At 44.8% G+C, this 19,974-nt stretch overlaps 2 protein-coding genes across 6 annotated transcripts in view; one reads left to right on the top strand and one right to left on the bottom strand.

Moving 5' to 3' along the window:
• The window catches only part of LOC144071835 (uncharacterized), a 28,552-nt gene extending 10,170 nt beyond the window's left edge, over positions 1 to 18,382 (top strand). Inside the window, exons 3-6 of one of the 5 annotated variants that reach the window (XR_013299743.1) lie at positions 4,726 to 4,826; positions 11,091 to 11,252; positions 15,621 to 15,922; positions 17,190 to 18,382. Coding sequence is in view for 1 of the 5 variants with exons in the window: in XM_077597270.1 (XP_077453396.1) it covers positions 4,726 to 4,826; positions 11,091 to 11,252; positions 15,621 to 15,720 (363 nt within the window). In the remaining 4 variants the exon portion in view is untranslated. The other 4 variants (XR_013299745.1, XR_013299744.1, XR_013299746.1 and 1 more) reach the window with 4 other exon arrangements.
• igf2b (insulin-like growth factor 2b) lies at positions 8,139 to 19,483 on the bottom strand. Its single transcript, XM_077597267.1, has 4 exons — positions 19,042 to 19,483; positions 17,262 to 17,412; positions 15,187 to 15,368; positions 8,139 to 13,002 (listed from the first exon to the last, which is right to left on the bottom strand). Exons 1-4 carry the CDS (start codon positions 19,120 to 19,122, stop codon positions 12,754 to 12,756), a joined length of 663 nt encoding a protein of 220 aa, XP_077453393.1. The 5' UTR covers positions 19,123 to 19,483; the 3' UTR covers positions 8,139 to 12,753.
• Between the last annotated feature and the right edge of the window lie 491 nt (positions 19,484 to 19,974).

Genomic DNA, 19,974 nt, shown 5'->3' with positions numbered 1-19,974 from the left:
GGTCGCGGTTTGGTCACCCAAATAATCTGCTGCTGCCATCTACTGTCAATTTATTAAAAAGCAAATTCACAGATGGCGACCAAAAGACCGGCGACAAAAAAGACCGGCGACCAAAAAGACCGGCGACCAATCGACCGGCGACCAATCGACCGGCGACCAATCGACCGGCGACCAATCGACCGCACAAGACCGCGACCAAAAGACCGGCGACCAAACTTCCGGGCGACCTAAAGAGCGTGACCAAAAGACCGGCGACCAATCGACCGGGTACCGTCCATGACGGGGCATTTTCAAGTCAGATTAAGGCATATTTTGGATGATTTTGGTTGGAGTGCATCTACTATGTGTCCGTCTCTGTGTATGTTTTTTTCTTTTATCTCCGTGTATGTTTTTTTTTTCTTCCCCCCAATCTTTCTTTCACTGTCGGCGTTCCAAGCGGCTTTGCTGCCAAATGTCCCAAAACAACTGTGGAATGTTTTGATTGGCCAAAGTCGCCAGAGAACAACATCTTTATTAATAAAGTTTGACGAGCGCGCGGGCTTGTTTTACTGTCTTTTTTGTTTGCTTTGACGGGCAAATGCCACAAACCGGCGACCCAACGACCGTCCGTCCTGTAAAAGTCCAATTGGGAGGAAATGGAATCTTTATCAAAGCAAAGAGACGTTGCACTTTTGATTGGCGCCGTCAAAACGTCAACTTGGATGGATTTTCCTTGGCCTTAAAAATGAAGGACTCTTTCATTGTGGCCATGTCCTAAAAATCATCTAAAAAAAGATGATGGAAAAAAAAAGAATAAAATATTATTGAATATTTTGCTGACTATCCCCAAATTTAGATGCAAAGCGCAAGAGTGGACTAACTCCATTTATATATATATATATATATTTATATATATATATATATATATATATATATATATATATATATATATATATATATATATATACATATATATGTGTATACATATATGTATACATATATATACATATATATATGTATATGTATGTGTATATATGTATGTGTGTGTATGCGTATATATGTATGTGTATATATGTATGTGTATATGTATATATGCTATATACTATACACGTATGTAAATAGACAATTTTTCATGGGGAAGAGGTGGTTACCCCCTGGCCTTCTTTTTTTATTTTTTTGTACTTGAATGCTTTTTTTTTTTTTACTTTTGCCCACACACGGAGGAGTCCAAATATTTGCTCAAGAAGGCCATTGCACGGCTGCCATTTTGGCCATTGTCTGCACACTGTCTGCCATCTTTTCAGCCCGCCGCTGTCAATTTCATTCTCGCGCTTGACTACGGTCGTCGGGAGCTTCTCCGCAAATGCCGCCAGGCCCGGACAATGTGCGAGCGAGCGAGCGAGCGAGCGTTTTGGCGAGGAGCCTCGGCCTGCCGCTTTGCCGTTGGCCCCGCCCACTGGCAACGGCACCCCTAAAAGGTCCCATAAAGTGACCAAAAACCTGAAAATGACCCCGGATCCACCGCAAGCGACCAAAACGGACACAAAATAACCGGGAATGACATTAAATCGGCAGGAAGTCACGAAGAAGGGCCCAAAAATGAACAGGAAGTGACTGAGAAATGCCCAGAAAAAAACAGGATGTGAGCCACATGAAGTACCCAGAAATGACTCCAAATGAACAGAAAGTGATGGCAAAATAGCCCAAAATCAAGCGTAAATACTGCCAAATCAACAGGAAGGGTCCAAAATAAATAGAAAGTAAGTTGAAATGAACAGGAAGAGAAAAGGAATATCCAAAAAGAAAAAGAAAGTGGCATAAAAATGCCTCCCATTCAATAGCACATGAGCAAAATAAACAGGAAGCAAGCCCAAATCAACAGGAAATGACCCAGAAATGCCCAAAGTTAAACAGGAAGTGACCTGGAACTCACTGGCCCCTCCCAGTAGAGCAGTTTGGACTAAAGGAGCTTGACAAAAATGGAATTCTGAGCTCTTGTGAGGCCAAAATTGGGGTGCAAACCCGGTAAAATGGCAACAACAAAAAGTGAAAGAAACATTAGTGGCGCTTGAAGAATTTTAGGAGCGAACGAGAGAGAGAGGGAGAGAGGGTGAGGGAGAGAGGGTGAGGTGGTGGTTCCTCTGTGTGCAGACGAGCATTCTGGTTATCTTCCCCACAAAAAGACAAAAACAAGATAAGCTCCATTTCGGCGGCCCCCGCCGCCACCTCGCCGGAGGTCGCGGGGTTCGTTCCCTTCCCTCTTTTGGCCCTTTTCCTCTTTCCTCTTTTCCTCCCTTTCATTCATTTCCCACTTGTTTTTTTTAAACGGCTGTTTTTCCTTTTTTTTCTTTCCTCCAACCGGTCAAAAAAAATAATCTGTCTGTTTTCGAAGAAGGGAGACAAATTTGTCCAGACTTCCCGGGGAATTCCGTCTGCTTTGTCGGACTCGTAGAAGCGGCCTCCGTCCCCGGGGAAGGTGGGTTCCGCTGCTATCCTTCCGTCGCCGTCGACGACGCGGAATGACGGGAAGGGATTTGAGCCGCTCGCTCTTTGTGTCGGGAACGCCATCTTTGAAGAGCAACTCGCAGCGCTCGACTGCACGTGACGCCCATCGCCGTCTCTTGAATGCCGGGTTTCGGCACCAAAATATCCGGTCCGCTATGAACATTCACAAGGTCGAACACGAGTAAAGCACGCCAAGACAGATGAGTGAGATTTTGAAGCTTCTGCAGAAGGAGGGTCCGATGACTCTCCTTTTACAGCAGGGGTCTCAAATTGGTCCTCAAAGGGCCGCAGTGGGTGCAGGTTTTCATTCCAAGTCAACAAGAGGATACCTTTTGCAAGTGTAATCAGTTCATCAGTTGATTGCAGCCAGGTGCTACTTATTTTAGAAGACACCTGATTGGTTAAAATGTCAGCACTGGATCGGTTGGAACAAAAACCAGGACCCACTGCGGCCCAAAGGCGGAATCGGTTTGAGACACCTGTTCTACAGCAACTATTTAACTTAGGGCAAGATTTCGTGACAAAGATGCAGCAGGACAGTGCCGCCAATGATGTGGTGACACTGATGATGTTAAAGGCTCCATATAAACAAAGGACATACCCTATTACAAAGATGCATGGTTTTGACACCGATAGTTGTGATATGCATGGAAGGTCTCTATGACATGGCCATGACACGGATTGAAGGTGATTGGATAACTTTACTCATCCCGTATTCGGGAAATTTCATTGTGAAAGTAGCAAGAAAAGGGATAGTTTGAAGTTAGACAGTACAGTCAAAGGCTGCAGAACAACAAAGCAAAAGCAAAAAGCACAAAGTACAAAGAAAATCAAAGTCTATGGGATCATTAAGAATCATCAAATCATTAAGACAGAAAAGCAGCAAAAACACAAAAACGGATAGACTCAAAAAGACGTAAAGTTGGACAAAAACTGGAAGCACACACAGGAAGTCTTCCACAAGATGGGGAACTTCTGTAGACTGTGATCGAGGTAGAGAATATGCAGAGTCACTCTTCCAAGCTTATCCGCACACTTCCTCAGTAGTCTGGAGCTGAAGACAACAGTAGCAGAGTAGAACTCCTCGACTCCGTTGCTGGTAAGCGCCGACAGCTCTTCCATCTTATCCCACGATGGAATGGTTGGTCAGAAGTGTTGCCTCTCCTCCCGGCCGGCACTGTAGCCGACAGAAGCCAGGCTAACAGAACAAGGAAAGTTGTAAAAACATTAAAGTATAAAGTACAAAGTAAAGTAAAAATGGATGTATTAAGAATTATTAAAATGTAATTAAAAAAAAGATAGAAGGGCTGTAAAACACGAAAAACATAAGTGTACAGAGCTACTCCCACTGGCTCCCGCGCGAACGGCGCCATCTTGGAACGGAGATGTCATAGATGGAAACATTCTTTGATTACTTTTAAGATTATTTCACACCGTCGACGGTTAAATGTGACGTTAGAGCACCCCCGGTTAGAAGGGATTGGACGCCCGGCGCCGTCGGTGGCCGCCCGAAGGCCCAAAATGGAGTTAGCCCACTCTGCGCCGCCCTACGTTGCGCAAGAATCCGGTCAAAATTGGACGGAACGCAAATGATTGGTGACAAAACAAGTCCGCTCCTTTGATTTGTTGAAAAACAAAAGTAGAAGAATGATGCACCAAAGCCACCGGGGAGATATTTTGGGAGGCGGCGGCGGCGGCGGCGGCGGCGGCGGCGGCGGCTCCAAGAAGGCGCATTTTTGAGGCTTCCGGTGTCTCCGTCTGACATGACGGGACGAGACCGGCGGCCCCAAAATCTCCAGAGAACAGGAAGTGTGCTCACCGCACTATCATTTCCTTTAAGTGCAAAACAAAAGGGTCACGCTGAAAACCAAACCAAGACGCCGCCGCCGCCGCCGCGTGTGTGGCTTGGCTGTTTAGTTTTTTTTCTTGACTGGGGCCCCTCTTTCAAATGTCATACCCCGAAATGCCGTAAAATCGTCCAGAATGTATAGAACGGGACCTCAAATCGGCAGAAATTGACGATAATAGACATCTGATGGCGTTTGCTCGTCACATTTGCAGCCTTTTTAGAGGCGATGGAAAGACAAAAACAAAAAAAACGAGACACGAAGGAAGGAGCACTCCCCCCCCAAAAAATCGAATTAGCACCCAACGCGCCACTCGCGCCACTCGCTTGCAGGCGGGAGGTCGGCATCTTGCAACGTTTAAGCTTTCTGACTTTCCAACGTTAACATTATGCAGGTGGCGTCCCTAATTGACTCTCCCAGGGCATTCATCATGGTGTCACCACGCCGGGGTCGGCGGGGTCGCCGGGGCAACGTGGGGACGAAATGCCTACTCAGGTGAGCGCGCTAAAAAAAAAAAAAAAAAAATTGACACCATTTTGTTAAATCTAAAAATATATTTAAAAAAAGCTCAAATGAACATTGTTTTAGATCTATAAAAAATGGAATATTCAGGGCTTTTAATGTAGTTCTTTTAATCCATTTATAAAAAATAAATCTAAATATTATATCTAAAATGGTCCGGCCCCCGTGAAATCAAGTTGACGTTAAAGCGGCCCGCCAACCAACCCGAGTCTGACACCCTTGTTGTAGATCACAGGTGTCAAAGTGGTGGCCCGGGGGCCAAATCTGGCCCGCCGCATCATTTTGTGCGGACCGGGAAAGTCAATCATGAGTGCCGACTTTCTGTTTTAGGATCTAATTAAAATGAAGAGTATAGATGTATATTAAATTTCCTGATTTTGCCCCTTTTAAATCAATAATTGTCATTTTTTAATCCATTTTTCTGTGTTTTTAGTTCAAAAATCATTTTATAAAATCTAAAAAATATTTTTTAAAAAGCTAAAATAAACATTGTTTTAGATCTATAAAAACGGAATATTCAGGGCTTTTAATTCAGTTGTTTTAATCCATAATTTTAATTTTTTTATCCTTTTTTTTGTGTTTTTAGTTCAAAAATCATTTTATAAAATCTAAAAAATCTTTTAAAAAAAGCTAAAATAAACATTGTTTTAGATCTATAAAAACGGAATATTCAGGGCTTTTAATCCAGTTCTTTTAATCCATAATTGTAATTTTTTAATCCATTTTTTTCTGTGTTTTTAGTTCAAAAATGATTTTGTTAAATCTAAAAATATATTGAAAAAAGCTAAAATAAACATTGTTTTAGATCTATAAAAAAAAACTGAATATTCAGGGCTTTTAATCCAGTTCTTTGAATCCATTTATAATAATAGAAATCTAAATATTATATCTAAAATGGAGCGGCCCACATGGACATTGGTGCATGAAAGGGTTAAGAAGGTCCTCCTCTCATTTCTCTTTTCTTGGCTTGGCTTTCTCTCAACCTTCACAAAGCGTGCTAACACATTCCTCTTATCCCACGTTGCCTCTCTAATTGCGGCGGCCTGAAAAGAGGGGATGGCCAAAGAGAGAGAGAGAGAGAGCGAGAAAACGAGAAAACGAGAAAAAAAGAGAGAGAAAAAGGGGGTCACGGCAGCCAACGGGACAAAGTGTACCCGAAAATGGAGCGTCAGGTGGAGCATGAAGGGCGACGTGAATCGCTCCTCTGTTCATTGATGGCTGGCTGGATGGATGGATGGATGGATGGCGGGCGGGCGGGCGTATCTCAAAGATTTGGACGCTTTTCAAGAAAGCCAGCGCTTACGTCTCCGATCCAAAATATCAGTCGCCCCGGCCGGCCATAAAGGGGGGATTGTCTGCTCTTGGCCAAAGCCGCTAATTGTCCGCTCCTTTGCTAATTATGTAATGCTTGTTTATCTTACGTGGACGGACAGACGGAAGGACGGACGGAAGGACGGCCTTGCCCGGGCAGGTACCCGAGCGCAGAATGGAGTTAGCCCACTCTTTGTGTCCACGGCTCCATTTTGCATCGGTCACTTTCGACACCCTGGATTGGACGCCGCTCACCGCCGACGGCAGCCCATCGTGATGCGCAGTCACACGGAGGGCGACGGTGGCCTAACTTCAATTTTAACCCATCGAACGCTATTGGTGGACGTCCCAGGAGGTCTAAAATAATAATAATAATAATAATAATCGGACATAGGCCCTGTTGTCATACTTGACCAAAAGACCGGCGACCAATCGACCGCACAAGACCGCGACCAAAAGACCGGTGACCAATCGACCGCACAAGACCGGCGACCAAAAGACCGGCGACCAAAAGACCGGCGACCAAAAGACCGGCGACCAAAAGACCGGCGACCAAAAGACCGGCGACCAATCGACCGCACACGAGGCAAGCTGGAACTTTCATATTTCAGGGACACCATGAAAGCGCTGGTTCCAAAAACAAAGGAAACTATGTGGAACTTACACTGTTTTACATGAGCACCTGTCCACTAATCAAGTGTTGAGTGGGACGGTGGGCAAAACCCAAACAAAGGAGCACATCACTGCCATTGCTGAAGAGATCAGAAAGCACACTTTGTCTCTGTTACGGTGGACGAGACAGACGACAGACGACAGACCCCACTAACGCACTCATTTTTGGTGAGTAAAATGTGGCTATATTCCTAAATAATTTTTCAACTTTATGAGCTTATTATTGATGCTTTTTGTCGCAGCTGTAGCTGCAGTAAAGCTTTTAGAGCACATGTGTCAAAGTGCCGGCCCGTGGGCCAAATCTGGCCCGCCGGATCCTTTTGTGCGGCCCGGGAAAGTCAATCATGAGTGCCAACTTTCTGTTATAGTATCAAATTAAAATGAAGAGTATAGATGTATATTAAATTTCCTGATTTTTCCCCCTTTTAAATCAATCATTGTCATTTTTTAATCCATTTTTTTCTGTGTTTTTAGTTCAAAAATCATTTGGTTAAATCTAAAAATATATTTAAAAAAATAGCTAAAATAAACATTGTTTTAGATCTATAAAAAACGGAATATTCAGGGATTTTAATCCAGTTTCTAAAAATCTGCTCAAAATAAAGGGTCCTAGTTCATTGTCCAAAATCCTCCTTTTTTGGCTCTCTTAATATAAAATAATTGTAATAGAGGGTTAGGAATAAAAATGATTTTCTCATTTATTTTTTATTTCTGTTAGGGCAAGGGAGAAAACTATTCAAATTATTTTTATAGAAGGTTTTTGTACAATTATTTTTGGTTTGAAATATTTTTTCATAAAAAAGGAAAATATTGAATATATTGATTTTTGTTTTCATTCATTGTTTCAATATATAAAATAATATAAAATATTCTATTTCGTTGTTTCAAGTTCATTTAAAAATATTCTCGGGTTTATTTTTTTCTTTTTTTAAAGAGGAAAATAGTAAACATTGCAAAAAATATTTTTAAAATATTTATAATTTCATTGTCATTTTCAAGTTCATTTAAAAAATATTCTCATTTTTGGGTTTAATTTTTTATTTTTTTAAAGAGGAAAATGGTAAACATTGCAAAAAATATTTTAAAAAATATTTATAATTTTATTGTGCAAACAGTTTTTGTTCTTTTTTAAAAAAATATTTATAATTTTATTGTGCAACCAGGAAAAGAATAAACCAATGATGTCAGTAAATATTCAATTGTTTTTGTGTGTGTTTTTATTTTTCATTTAAAAGGCTAAGAATACAAACACTTAATATTTCAAATAAATTAAGACCACAAAAAAGACAGAAAGTCAGTAAATATTTTCTCCCTTTTCATTTTTGTTTATTTTTCAGGAAAAAAAATGGGAAAAAACAGTAACTGTTCTCTGATTTCTGCTTGCAATCAATTAAAAGGAGATTTTGAGGATTTGCTTTGGAAAACAATCAGACGCTTACATCGTTATACAATTATCATCATCATCATCATCTTCATCATCGTCATCATCCAACTTTTCCGATGCATTGCATTTTCCGGCAAAAATGTCCATCAACGAATCCCAGTTTAACCAGTGGACGGTTTCTCCTAAAATGGACGGACGGGGAACCCAAATCGGCTCCTCGGCGCGAAGGCACTTCCCGTGTCCTTTCAAAATAACGGCTGACTTTAGGAAACGGTCGGGTGCTAGCTAGTGTTTAGCACGCTGGGACGGACGCCAAAAAAATCCGGAGTCGGGATTTAAACCCCCTTGACGTCCGAATTGAAACCTTGAACGGACGGATTGGACGCTCCGACGCCGCCCACCTCGTCAAATGAGCCAATTAAGGACTTGCTTTCAACGTCAAAGGTGGCCCCTACCAACATGGCTGCCACCCGGAGGGCGGCCATCTTTCTAGGGGCTTTGTTTTATGCTAGCGAATTCAACGAGTTTGTCACGAGACTCAATTTAAAGTCGCCCGGTGGTTCCCTCCGGGTACCAATCGGCGTACCAATTGGCGTACCAATCGGCGTCCAATCCGAGCGTCAATTCGGACACGGAGGGGCGGCACTATAAAGTGGCTGGAGTACAAAACGGCGGCGTTTCCGTCACCTTCCCGCTGGGTAAGGCTGCTAAAATATGGATGGGAAGTGAGTAAGGGGGAGGGGCCAGCCAAAAGGGGGAGGAGTCGGGAGAAAAAGACATTATTTTTGGTACAAAGCATCTAGAAAAAAAGCCTTCCAGCTCCAAATGGAAAACATACAAAATAAATCCGTCAGTCCAGCATCCATCAGTGCTGCGAATATTATTTGGACCCATTTTTCAAATATATTTTATAACAAAATAAATAATGCCTTTATACAGTGCCCTTATTTGTAGTTCAACAAACAAACAGACAAACAAACCAAAAAAAGATTGACGGCTCATTACGCAAGATACGACCACCGAGTCTCAGTGCCACGCAAAAAAAATGAAAATAAAAACGACAAAAAGAAGAAGAAAAAATAAAAAGATGACCGGGATAAAGTCATATGATGTTAATATTCCGACATTTAAGGCAGCCGCGAGGTTCTATCCGACGAGAGTCGAAATACGACGAGAAAAAGCCTTCCGAAAGCTCATCTTTTGAATGACCAAACTTTGATCGTGATAGCGCAACGTGAATCTTTCCTCGAGATATTTAATATTATGACTTTAATCTCAAATGCCGACTTTTTCCCGTCATATGACCACTTTCATTTCTGTTTTTCTTTCTTTGCGTGGCCTCAAAACTCCGTCGTAAGATACAGCTCAGACTATAGGAAAGAACACCACGTCCCCGGAAACTCATTCAAAACTAATTATATATATATACCATATTTTCACGACTCTAAGGCGCACATAAAAGTCTTAAATGTTCTCCAAAATAGACAGGGCGCCTTATAATCCAGTGCGTCTTGTATATGGACCAATACTAAAATTGTTATCACGATAAAATAAAATGTATCAGTTGATAGGGTACACCGACTCTACTATTTTCCCGTAGACAAAGTACTGCGCAGTGACTGCTGGGATATGTAGTAGTTCTTTTGTCCATACACCCAATGGACTGTGGCCTGTATACATCGACATCAATACAGCTTGCCGTTGGAAAAGTTACGCTAGCTACCAGCTAGCTACTATTTACGAATGGATTGTGCCTGCCTGGACGAACGTATAAAACTCCGCGTTTTCGATGACTCGTTTGGACAATTGTTCAATTCGGACACCGAAAATTCAGACTTTGATGGATTTGTGGGTGATGATGACGTGAGTAAGTTGTAAAATGCTTAAATAAAGTACAACCCAACTCAGTTTTGCTTCCGTTGCCTTTTTAAAAACGTGTTTTTAGCGTGTGGGTGTAGCGTGAGAGAACTATGTATCCCTGCAGTCACTGCGCACCGGACCCCGGAAATAGGCTACTTCCGGTAGCCAGCGCTATTGCGGTTAGATATTCATATATAATATATAACATATATCCGTCTAGAAAAACTGTGCTTCCTTTGTGTGTTTAAAATACAGAAATAGTACTCGTTACTGACACTGCGGCTAAAAATACGATGCGCCATATAGTCGTGAAAATACGGTATATATATATATATATCAGTGGCGGGCCGTCAGGGCTAAGAAGTGGATTTTACCCCATTTTTGTGCATTGATTTATTGATTTTTTTCTAATCTGTCGCAGCTGTAGCTGCAGTTGAGGTTTTATAGCCATAAAATAGTTTTTGAGGGTTGGATTGATTCGTTGAAGGCGCTATGAGAAAATGCACGGACCGCCACTGATATATATATATAAATATATATATATATAAATATATATATATATATATATATATATATACACATATACATATATATATATATACATATATACATACATATATATACATATATATACACATATACATACATATATACACATATATACACACATATACACATATATATACACATATACATATATATATATACACATATATACACATATATATACATATATATACACATATATATATATATATATATATATATATATATATACATATACATATATATACATATATTATACATATATATAATACATATTTTTATGTATAGATAGATATATTCAAGTATTTGTTTTCAGGCATGTGAATACTACTGATATACAATAGAAAATAAATGTTAGTTGACATTATTGCTGTTTTTTCCCTTTAAATCAAAACCTCTGTGCCTTGTTTTGGCGCCAATGACGCTCAAAGACATCCAAATTTCAATGAGTTTATCCTTCCTAGATGCCCCACTCGTTCCAAGCGGGAGGGACGGAGGGCCGACCGCTGCCGACTCTCCCTCTTCGCACCGATTGGATGTTTACGGCCGTCGACGGCGCCCGACAAGTTAGCGACGGTAACGTGGAAACGGAACCGCCAAAATCTAGGAAAAACAGGAATGTCGTGGTATGGAAAACACAGCTTTCCTCTCTTCTTTTTTTTTCTTTTTCTTTTTTTTTGTCGATATGAAAAGAAAACACGAAACGCTAAAAGTAAAAGAAGAACAATCCTCCACGGTCTCGATCCGGAAGGGGCGGCGCCAAAAGGGTCCCGCCTGGGTAGCTCGCCGTAGCGGCTAGCGCTTCCCATCGGAAGGACCGTCCCGGAAATGTCCTACGGTCCCGATTCGGAAGGGGCGGAGCCGAGATGATGGACATTGGTTCCGGGTAGCTGGCGCTTCCCATCGGGGGGAGGTGGGGGGACTGTCCCGAAAGTGTCGTTCGGTCCTGATCCTGAAGGGCGGCGCCAAGAGGGACGTTTGACCCGGGTAGCTCGCGAGCGCTTCCCTTCGGAAGGACTGGCCCGGAAGTGTAGTACCGTCCTGATCCGATGGGGGCGGAAGCCAAGAAGGACATTAGTCCCGGTGAACTGGCCGCGGTGGAATGGCTGGAGCGCTCCTGATCCGGAAGGGGAGGACCCCAAGAGGTCCCTCGTCCCGGGTGGCTAGCTAGCCGCGCGGCTAGCGCTCCCCGTCGGAAGGACTGTCCCGAAAGTGTGGCACGGTCCCGATCCGGAAGGGACCGAGTTGGCGGGGACGGTCGTCTCGGGTAGCTAGCCAGGCAAGCTAGCACTAGCAAAAGTCTCGTGGGGTCCTGATCCGGAAGGGTGGAGCCAAGAGGCACATTGGCCACAGGTCGCTAGCTAGCCACGCTAGCTAGCGCTTCCCATCCGATGGACTTTTCTCGGAAGTGTCTCACGGTTCGATCCAGAAGCGACGGAGGCGGGCACGGGGGGTCCTTCCTATTGGCTAGCGGGCGCTTTCCATCATCCGTTATTTTGGGGGGGAGGGGGGTCTCCCCCATTTCGTCTCCTTTTTTGTGTGTGGAAGAAAAAAAATCCCACTTTCCTTAAAACGGAAAGTTATAATAAAAACCAGACGTGCTTTTCAACCTCTTCTTTGAGTCCTTTTTTCCCAAAGCTAGCACCGCGGCGTTTTTAAGAAGCTACACGTTCGTTCACTTGTTCATACAAAAAAAATAGTGCCATATATTTTTCTTTTACTTTGACGTAGTCCGTGGCGTTGTGCAATTTGGCAGAGGCTTTTCTGCGCTTGTTTGTGATCAAAAAAAGGTGCTGGAACAGGAATCTAATTTTACAAAATAATTCCTTACAGTGTGGAAGTCCCTTTTATAGGTATAGGTGCAAACTAAAAAAAATAAAAATGACGGAATCGATTCTGTCACGCGAGCCTCTCGTCACTTGGTTTTCCAAGAAGATAAAAAAAAAAAAAAGGAAGATTTAAAAAAAAAAAAAAAAGACATTCCGAGCGTAAAAATGAATGGAAGGCGTGGACGAGTGGGCGGGGCTTGTGTCTCCGCCCGGCTCGGTTCGGCTCGGCTCGGCTCCGCTCCGGTCCCAACGACAAAGCTATAATCCCGTTTTGTCCGGTGCGTGTCGGCGGACGGGCTCATTTGTGGTTGAGGGGCGGCAGTTTCCCGATGAGGGGCCGGTGGGGGCGGGGTCGGGGTCGGCCTTCCTCCGCCCCTTTCTTCTTCTGCTGCTGCTGCTGCCGTCGCGCTTTCCTGGGACGCAGGATGGCCGGCACGCCCCTCCGCAGACGCTGGGCCGCCTTGCGCTGCCACTGCTCGTAGCGGAAGTGTTTGATGGCCACGTGAGGCGGCGGCGGTGGCGGCAGCGCCGGTTTCCTCGCCGCTTCCTGGGCACAAAGGGAGGAAAAGGCGGGGTCAGTCGGGGACGGGACGCCCGTCGTCGCTCGGAGCGGGAGGGAAAACAACCACTTACGACTAAATGCCAATGTCATTGTGCTGTCTTGGGAAGTTGGCCTCTACCAACATGGCCGCCCGCCCTGAGGCTATGTTGCTTGGGGCAAGTTAAGGTTGTGCTATAGAAATTGATAGTAGAGTAATCCCTCGTCATACGACCACTTGTCATACGATATTCTCGTCTTACGACGGAAATTTCGATGGAATAATTCGCCCGAGATGCGATCAAAATTTTGGTGATGCGACCAAGCCAGGTGGCCATGGCACTGTCTTTTTTGCATCTCTTTCATGTATAACAATATATCTACGAGCACTGGGCGGACTTTGCATTTCCACACTTCCCCCCCCCACACACACACTTTGGTCTACATTTACATAGCAGGTAAACAACAATGGATGGGCAGAGTTTTGCAAAGAAAAGATCTGGAATAAGATTAAAGCAAAAAATGAAGATTAAAGCAAAAAAAATGAAGTTTAAAGCAATTCTAAATGTAATATCTCAGTTCTGTCAACAGCGATTTCCATATTTTAGCTCACAGGTTAGCAAAGAGCCAGATGCACCCATCAAAAGAGCCACATGTGGCTCCTGAGCCATAGGTTCCCTACCCCTGAATTAGAGGATGCATTCCAGAAGAGTCTACTGCAAAAAAAATGAAGATTAAAGCAGTTCTAGATGTAATATCTCAGTGCTATCACCAGCGATTTCCATATTTTAGCTCACAGGTTAGCAAAGAGCCAGATGCACCCATCAAAAGAGCCACATATGGCTCCCGAGCCATAGGTTCCCTACCCCTGAGTTAAACGCCTGAAAGTCGTTGGTTTGTTTGTTGGTTCGTCGCCGCCCCCCCACTTTAAAGGACCCGGCCGCCGACTTAACAATTGAATGGATGTTTTCGCAAGCGGGCTGGGCCGGAATTTATGCGCCAGTGGCCGGCCATCCATGTCAATGGCTTGTTTTTCTGCCGCCACTTGAAGAGTGTTTACACCCCCCCAAATACACACACACGGACCCCCCCGAACGCTCCCCCTCGTGAATAGCGGCAAAACAGCTGTCCCCAGGGACATGTCCAAACTCATTCCCCATCGCCACGCTCGTCGACGCGCTAGGGCAGGGGTAGGCAACCTATGGCTCGGGAGCCATATGTGGCTCTTCTGATGGGTGCATGTGGCTCTTTGCTAACCTGTGAGCTAAAATATGTTTTTAAACCGCTGGAGCCACTATGGCGCTGACAGTACCTGTAACTTTAATCATGGTTTTTTAAATTACATTTTATTAGACTTTTCTGCATCCATATTTTCATTGGCTAGCAACTGCGCAACAGTGCTGTCAAAATACTTCATTTAGTATTTTAAAAGTGGGTAAAATGACCCCCAAAAAGTCACATCTCATTTTCACATTTTTACTTCATTTAGTACTTTAAAAGTGGTTAAAATGACCCCCAAAAAGTCACATCTCATTTTCACATTTTTACACTAAAATTCTGAGTATGGCTCTCAAATATTCAGTTTTTTCCACTTTAAAAGTGGTGAAATTACAAAAAAAAATTGAAAAGGCACTCGTTTACATGTATGTATTTTGACTTTTAAATTGGTAGTATGGCTCACAAGGAATAACATTGGAAAATATGAATTGTTTGTGGCTCTCTTCGTCAAGAAGGTTCCCGACCCCTGGGTTAGCGCGTCGGCCTCACGGTGGGAGACCCCGGGTTCAGATCCAGCTCTCCCACCTGTGTGGAGTTTGCGTGTTGTCCCTGGACCAGAACAAAATGTCCCGCGGCCCGGCCCGGTCTCGCCCTTGAGACAAAATGGCCGCCCCCTATCTGGCGAGATGGTCTAGCGATAGCAAAAGCGCTGAGGGCCGTGGAAAGCGGCCAGACGCCAGCTAGCAAGCGGGAGGGAGGGGGGGTGAGGGAGCTTAGGACCGTGTGAAAGGCTGACGCTGACAAATACGCCGTCCTTCCCGGCGGGAATGGCCACGGCACGGCGGATGGCGGCCCCCGATTAGCCGCAAAGAAGAGGAAATGATCCCAAATGCGTATAGAACGGCTCCAGGAAGCAAACCTCAAGCGACAGGCGTTTTCTGAAATAGATCACTTTGTCGTGGTGGTCGTCCTTACCTGTTTTAACGGCGGCACGGCCGCGACCGCCTGCAACGAGGTGGCCGACACGTCCCGTTCCGACTTGGCGGGTTTGGCGCAGTACTGCTCCAGAAGGCTGAGGTCGCAGCTACGGAAACAACACTCCTCCACGATCCCGCGGTTCTGGCTGCGCCGGGTGTTCCCCCTGCTGGTGGGCCTACCTGTGTGGGGAGGGAGGGGACGCCATGTTAGTGGTTAGTGGTTAGCAGTGGCGGGCCGTCAGGGCCTTCTCTGCTGGCCTAAGAAATATCTGAATCATATTATATTTTGTCCATCAATACTTGTGAAATAATTCCAAATTGTCTGTTAGCTTCCTTTCATTGCCTTTCCCCCCTGTTTGCACTGCTTCCAGATGTGTGTGTTTCATATTGAAGCATTTAACCAATCACATTTCAGCCATTATTTGTTGCCAGGGTCCGAAATCTGCCTCAAGGCCTTCACAATCAGTTCTGCGGGCTCTGCTGCATTAAACAAGCGTCGACAAGACTGTTGCTTAGTGATAGAGTGGATTAGCCAGAGCTACCAAACAGTATCTGGAGCGAGCTGCACAAGCAAATACTATATTGTGGGTGTTGATTTAAAGCCATTTTCAAGACGGACTATGCCAGAAATACGACAGGACAGGCTGGACTTTCAGCATTCGCTTCGATGGCGATAGAAAAGAAGGAAGAAAGAAAGGAGGATGGATATTGTGTACAGTTCAAAAGGATTTTTGGTGAGTAAAATATGGCTATATTCCGAAATAATATTTCAATTGTATGAGGTTATTATTGATGATTTTTTTACGTGTTGCAGCTGTAGCTGCAGTAGAGGTCTTATAGCCATAAAATAGTTTTTGATTCGCTGAAGGCGCTGCTAGAAAATGCATGGACCGCCACTGGTGGTTAGCATCCAAAGTCAATGACCCACAAATCCACAGCGAGTGATTCGCCGACACAAAGTGAGGCCGAAATGTCATCCAATTAACAGGAAATGACTCCAAATCGACAGGAAGTGAGCAGTCATGACCCAAAAAAATGAGCATGAAAGCCACCGGCAAATATGCTAAAGTCTGTCATTGGCAACGATAAACATCTATTATTTCTATTTTTTCCGTCCCGTCGTTCCACGGACAACGGCGGATCGACGGAACGTCGGATACGTCGTCGACGGCTCGGCGACAAAGGTGCGCCGACTCGTTACCGGGGTGAACAAACACATCCAATGGCCAATGGAAACTCCTCTGCGACCTTGTCCTTTGTCAAGTCAGCAGAGATAACGAGGATAAGGGGGGGGGGGGGGGTGATGTGGCGGCAAAAACAACCCGGGGGGGGGGGGGGGGGGGGGGGGGGGGTCGGTGCTTTCAAAGAGCGCCAATCAAAAGAGGAAGAGAGAAGAAGAAAAAGGCCAGAGTCCTTCAATGGAAGAGTCGGCTACTCTTCCATAAAGGACTCCTTTTGAGGATGCAAAAAAAATGAAACAAAGTTCTCCACACAAACGTTATTTTGACCTTTCTTTTTTGCCCTCTAATCTAAATCCAAAACTAATCTGAGAATGCACCAAATTCAACAGTAAGTGACTCAAAACTGTCCCAAAAGCAACCAGAAAGACCCAATATCAACAGGAAGGAAGCCCAAAAATTAAACGGAACTACCTCTTGAATGCCCCCAAATCAACAGGAAGTGACCCAAAATCAACAGGAAGTGACCCAACCCAGTACTGTTTAGGACCCAGAAGAGCAAAGGTCTACAGCAGGGGGTAGGGAACCTATGGCTCGGGAGCCACATGTGGCTCTTCTGATGGGTGCATGTGGCTCTTTGCTAACCTGTGAGCTAAAATATGGAAATCGCTGGTGACGGAACTGAGATATTACATCTAGAACTACTTTAATCTTCATTATTTTTTGCAGTATACTCTTCTGGAATGCATCCTCTCATTGATTAGCAACAGCATAAGAATCTTTAAAAAAATATTCATTTTTTTCCACTCTCTTCGTCAAAAAGGTTCCCGACCCCTGGTCTACAGGCAAATTGCGCAGAAATGTGCATTTTGGCCGGGAAGGAAGCTTTACGTACTGAAATAGAAGCCTCGGTCCTCGCAGACGAACTGCAGCGCGTCCACCAGCTCGCCTCCGCACAACGTCTCGGCCGAGGTCATCTCCAGCGCCTGGAAGGCGACGGCCAGCGCCAAGAGCCACCAATGGCCGCTCGGCGACGCCTTCTTGGCCTGAAAGACAAAAACGCAATTCCACTTTTCAACGCCGGATAATTTTTTAACGCAGACGGCGCTCATTGGCAGCCCGGTGAGCAAATAGAGGACGCTTCAACGTTGATAAAATCATCTTGTGTTGAGAAATAACATCGTTATGACTTCATCGGAATGTCAATTGGTGGAGAGAGAACTTTGCCCCCCGACCGACATGGCCACCCTTGGGGGGCTTTTGTCAGGAATTTCAACCAATTCATCACTGGCCCACGTCCCATCCGTTTGAAGAAGGAGGACTGGCAGGGAATGTTCATTGCCACGCTTGAAACGGATTGGACGTCCGATGCGGTTGTGCGTGCATATTTGCATTCTATCGTTAAACCACGTTTTAGCCTGTAGGGGCACTTTTTTCTGCCTTTTAAAATAGAAATAAAGAAAAAGAATGACTTAATACTTTTTAAAATATGATTATAGTGGTGCATAAATAAGTACAAATATTCTCTTTTAATTTGAAAATACTGATATTACCAAAAAATCAATTTAGGGAAAAAGTACCTAAATATTCAAAGAAAAAAAACACAAAAAGTTAACTTTGGATTTAATGTTGATAATATATAAATTAAAAAAAATGGAAAAAAAATAATCTTGTTTTACGATCTAGTACAGGGGTAGGAAACCTATGGCTCGGGAGCCATATGTGGCTCTTTCCATGGGTGCATATGGCTCTCCACTAACATGTGAGGTAAAATATGTTAAACACTAGTAAGAGAGCCAAGTCCCGAACGCACCAATAGGAGCGTCACGTTGACACTGTGGCGTTGAGACTATCTCTAGCACCACTTTAATCATAATTTAGTTGGTATTACTCTTCTGCGTGCATCTTCTCATTGATACTGATTAATTAGCAACAGCATAAAAATGTTGTCAAAATAATTCAGAGACTTTTTGTGATTAAAAAGTGGTGAAATGACAAAAAAATGCACATTTTCATATATTTTACTTGTAAATTCTGAGAATGGCTCTTTAGCAATAACATTTGAAAATAGGAATTGTTTATAGCTCTATCTTTCAAAAAGGTTCCCGACCCCTGATCTAGTTTGATTGATCAATTTCCCCCCCCCCCCCAAAAAAAATGTGCTGGGGGCAAAAGATGGACCCCCATTTGCGTCCAACCTACTTAATCTAGCACTTTTTCGCGTTTAATTCTCATCGACAACCCTGGGGGTCCAAATTCGACGCGCCTTGCCTTCATTGAGCGCCTGCCGTCGGACTAGTCGAAAATTGGACGCCTCTCGCCGTCCGTCCCTCCGTCCTTCGACGCCGGCGACCCGAGACGCCGACTCGTCTGTAAGTGCCGCCTCAGCTCTTGCACAAGCTGTCACACTTTGTTCTGTTCGATAGCGAGAAAAGCTCGAGTCAGCGTTTTTGTTTTTGTTTTTCCCCCCCTTTGCTCGCTGTTTATTGACCCAAAGCGCGCCCCCTATCGCTTCTATCGACAAATAACGCCAGCTGTTCTCTCCGTGCGGCTTCGGCCGGCCAGCCGGCCGGCCGGCGCGGCATGGTGCGGCGCAAAAAAAGGACGGCCTGAACAGCGGAAATTCCGCAATTAAGAAGCAAAAGCGATCGCGGAAAACAAGGAGGGTGCCTTACCTTCCTTCGGATCCTCCGCTCCGGGTTTGTGCAGGTGTGGCAAAATGTCTCACGTCCGGGTCTCGATCGCGGGGTCTCCATGACAGTCGGCCGGCCGGCGGTACGGGCGGGCGGGCGGTACGGGCGGTCCGGGCGGGCGTGGAAGCACAAAGGAAACAATTCGGAAGTGGAGCAAAAAAGGGAAAAAAGGAAGGGAAAAAAATGGCGCTGGCTGGCTGTGCGCGTTTCGCAGGTGACTTGGTTTTCCCCCCGGTCGGTCGCTCTTTCGCTCGGCCTCTTGCTTGCTTATTGAGGTGATATGAGTGAGTGGGTGAGTCTGTGGGTGAGTGAATGAGTGAGTGAGTGAGTCAGTGAGTCAGTGGGTGAGTGAGTGATGTGTGGTGAGAGCGAGGCTGTCCCGGAGACCGAGGCGACAGACCAAACTTCTGGGGGAACAAGTATTATATAGCTAAACACGCCCACTTGGACACCCCGGCTCCGCCTCTAGAACCGCCCCCTTTTAGGGGAGGAAAGAGAGAGAAAAAAATCAAAAAAACACACGTCTTACGAGGGAAAAGGGAAGGACGATCGCGGTTTGCAAGGGCGAGAATGAGGCAGCGGTGACCGACGCATGCACTCGGGTGCTTGGGGGGTCGGCAAACTCTGCGTGTATATGTGTGTGTGCGTGCGCGTGCGTGTTACCTACAGACCACCCTCTCGCTCTCCCTCCCCCCTCGGTACACCCCCACCTTCCCCCCCGAAGAAGGAAAAACAAAGACTCGAGGAGGAAAACACTTTCAATTGGGGTTTCGCTGGAATGACGTCACTGCAAAATGTCTCGGGGGGGCTTATAGAAACCAGCCAGGTTTCGTTCGGTTAAACTGTCGCTGACGGCCATAGACGTCTATTCCACTGTTAGGGTGAATGGACGTTTGTGAATTCCGCTTGTAATGG

Source organism: Stigmatopora argus, chromosome 3 (assembly GCF_051989625.1).
Source record: "Stigmatopora argus isolate UIUO_Sarg chromosome 3, RoL_Sarg_1.0, whole genome shotgun sequence".
In the NCBI taxonomy this organism is placed as follows: domain Eukaryota; kingdom Metazoa; phylum Chordata; class Actinopteri; order Syngnathiformes; family Syngnathidae; genus Stigmatopora; species Stigmatopora argus.
The sequence above is the reverse complement of the archived record's forward strand: the minus strand, read 5'-3'. Positions and strand labels throughout refer to the sequence as shown.

Coding starts and splice junctions, on each gene's coding strand:
- igf2b (XM_077597267.1), bottom strand. CDS start 19,122: ATGGAGACCCCGCGATCGAGACCCGGACGTGAGACATTTTGCCACACC. Junction 17,413..19,041: donor AGCGGAGGATCCGAAGGAAG/GTAAGGCACCCT, acceptor TTTGTCTTTCAG/GCCAAGAAGGCGTCGCCGAG. Junction 13,003..15,186: donor CCGTGCCGCCGTTAAAACAG/GTAAGGACGACC, acceptor CTTTGTGCCCAG/GAAGCGGCGAGGAAACCGGC.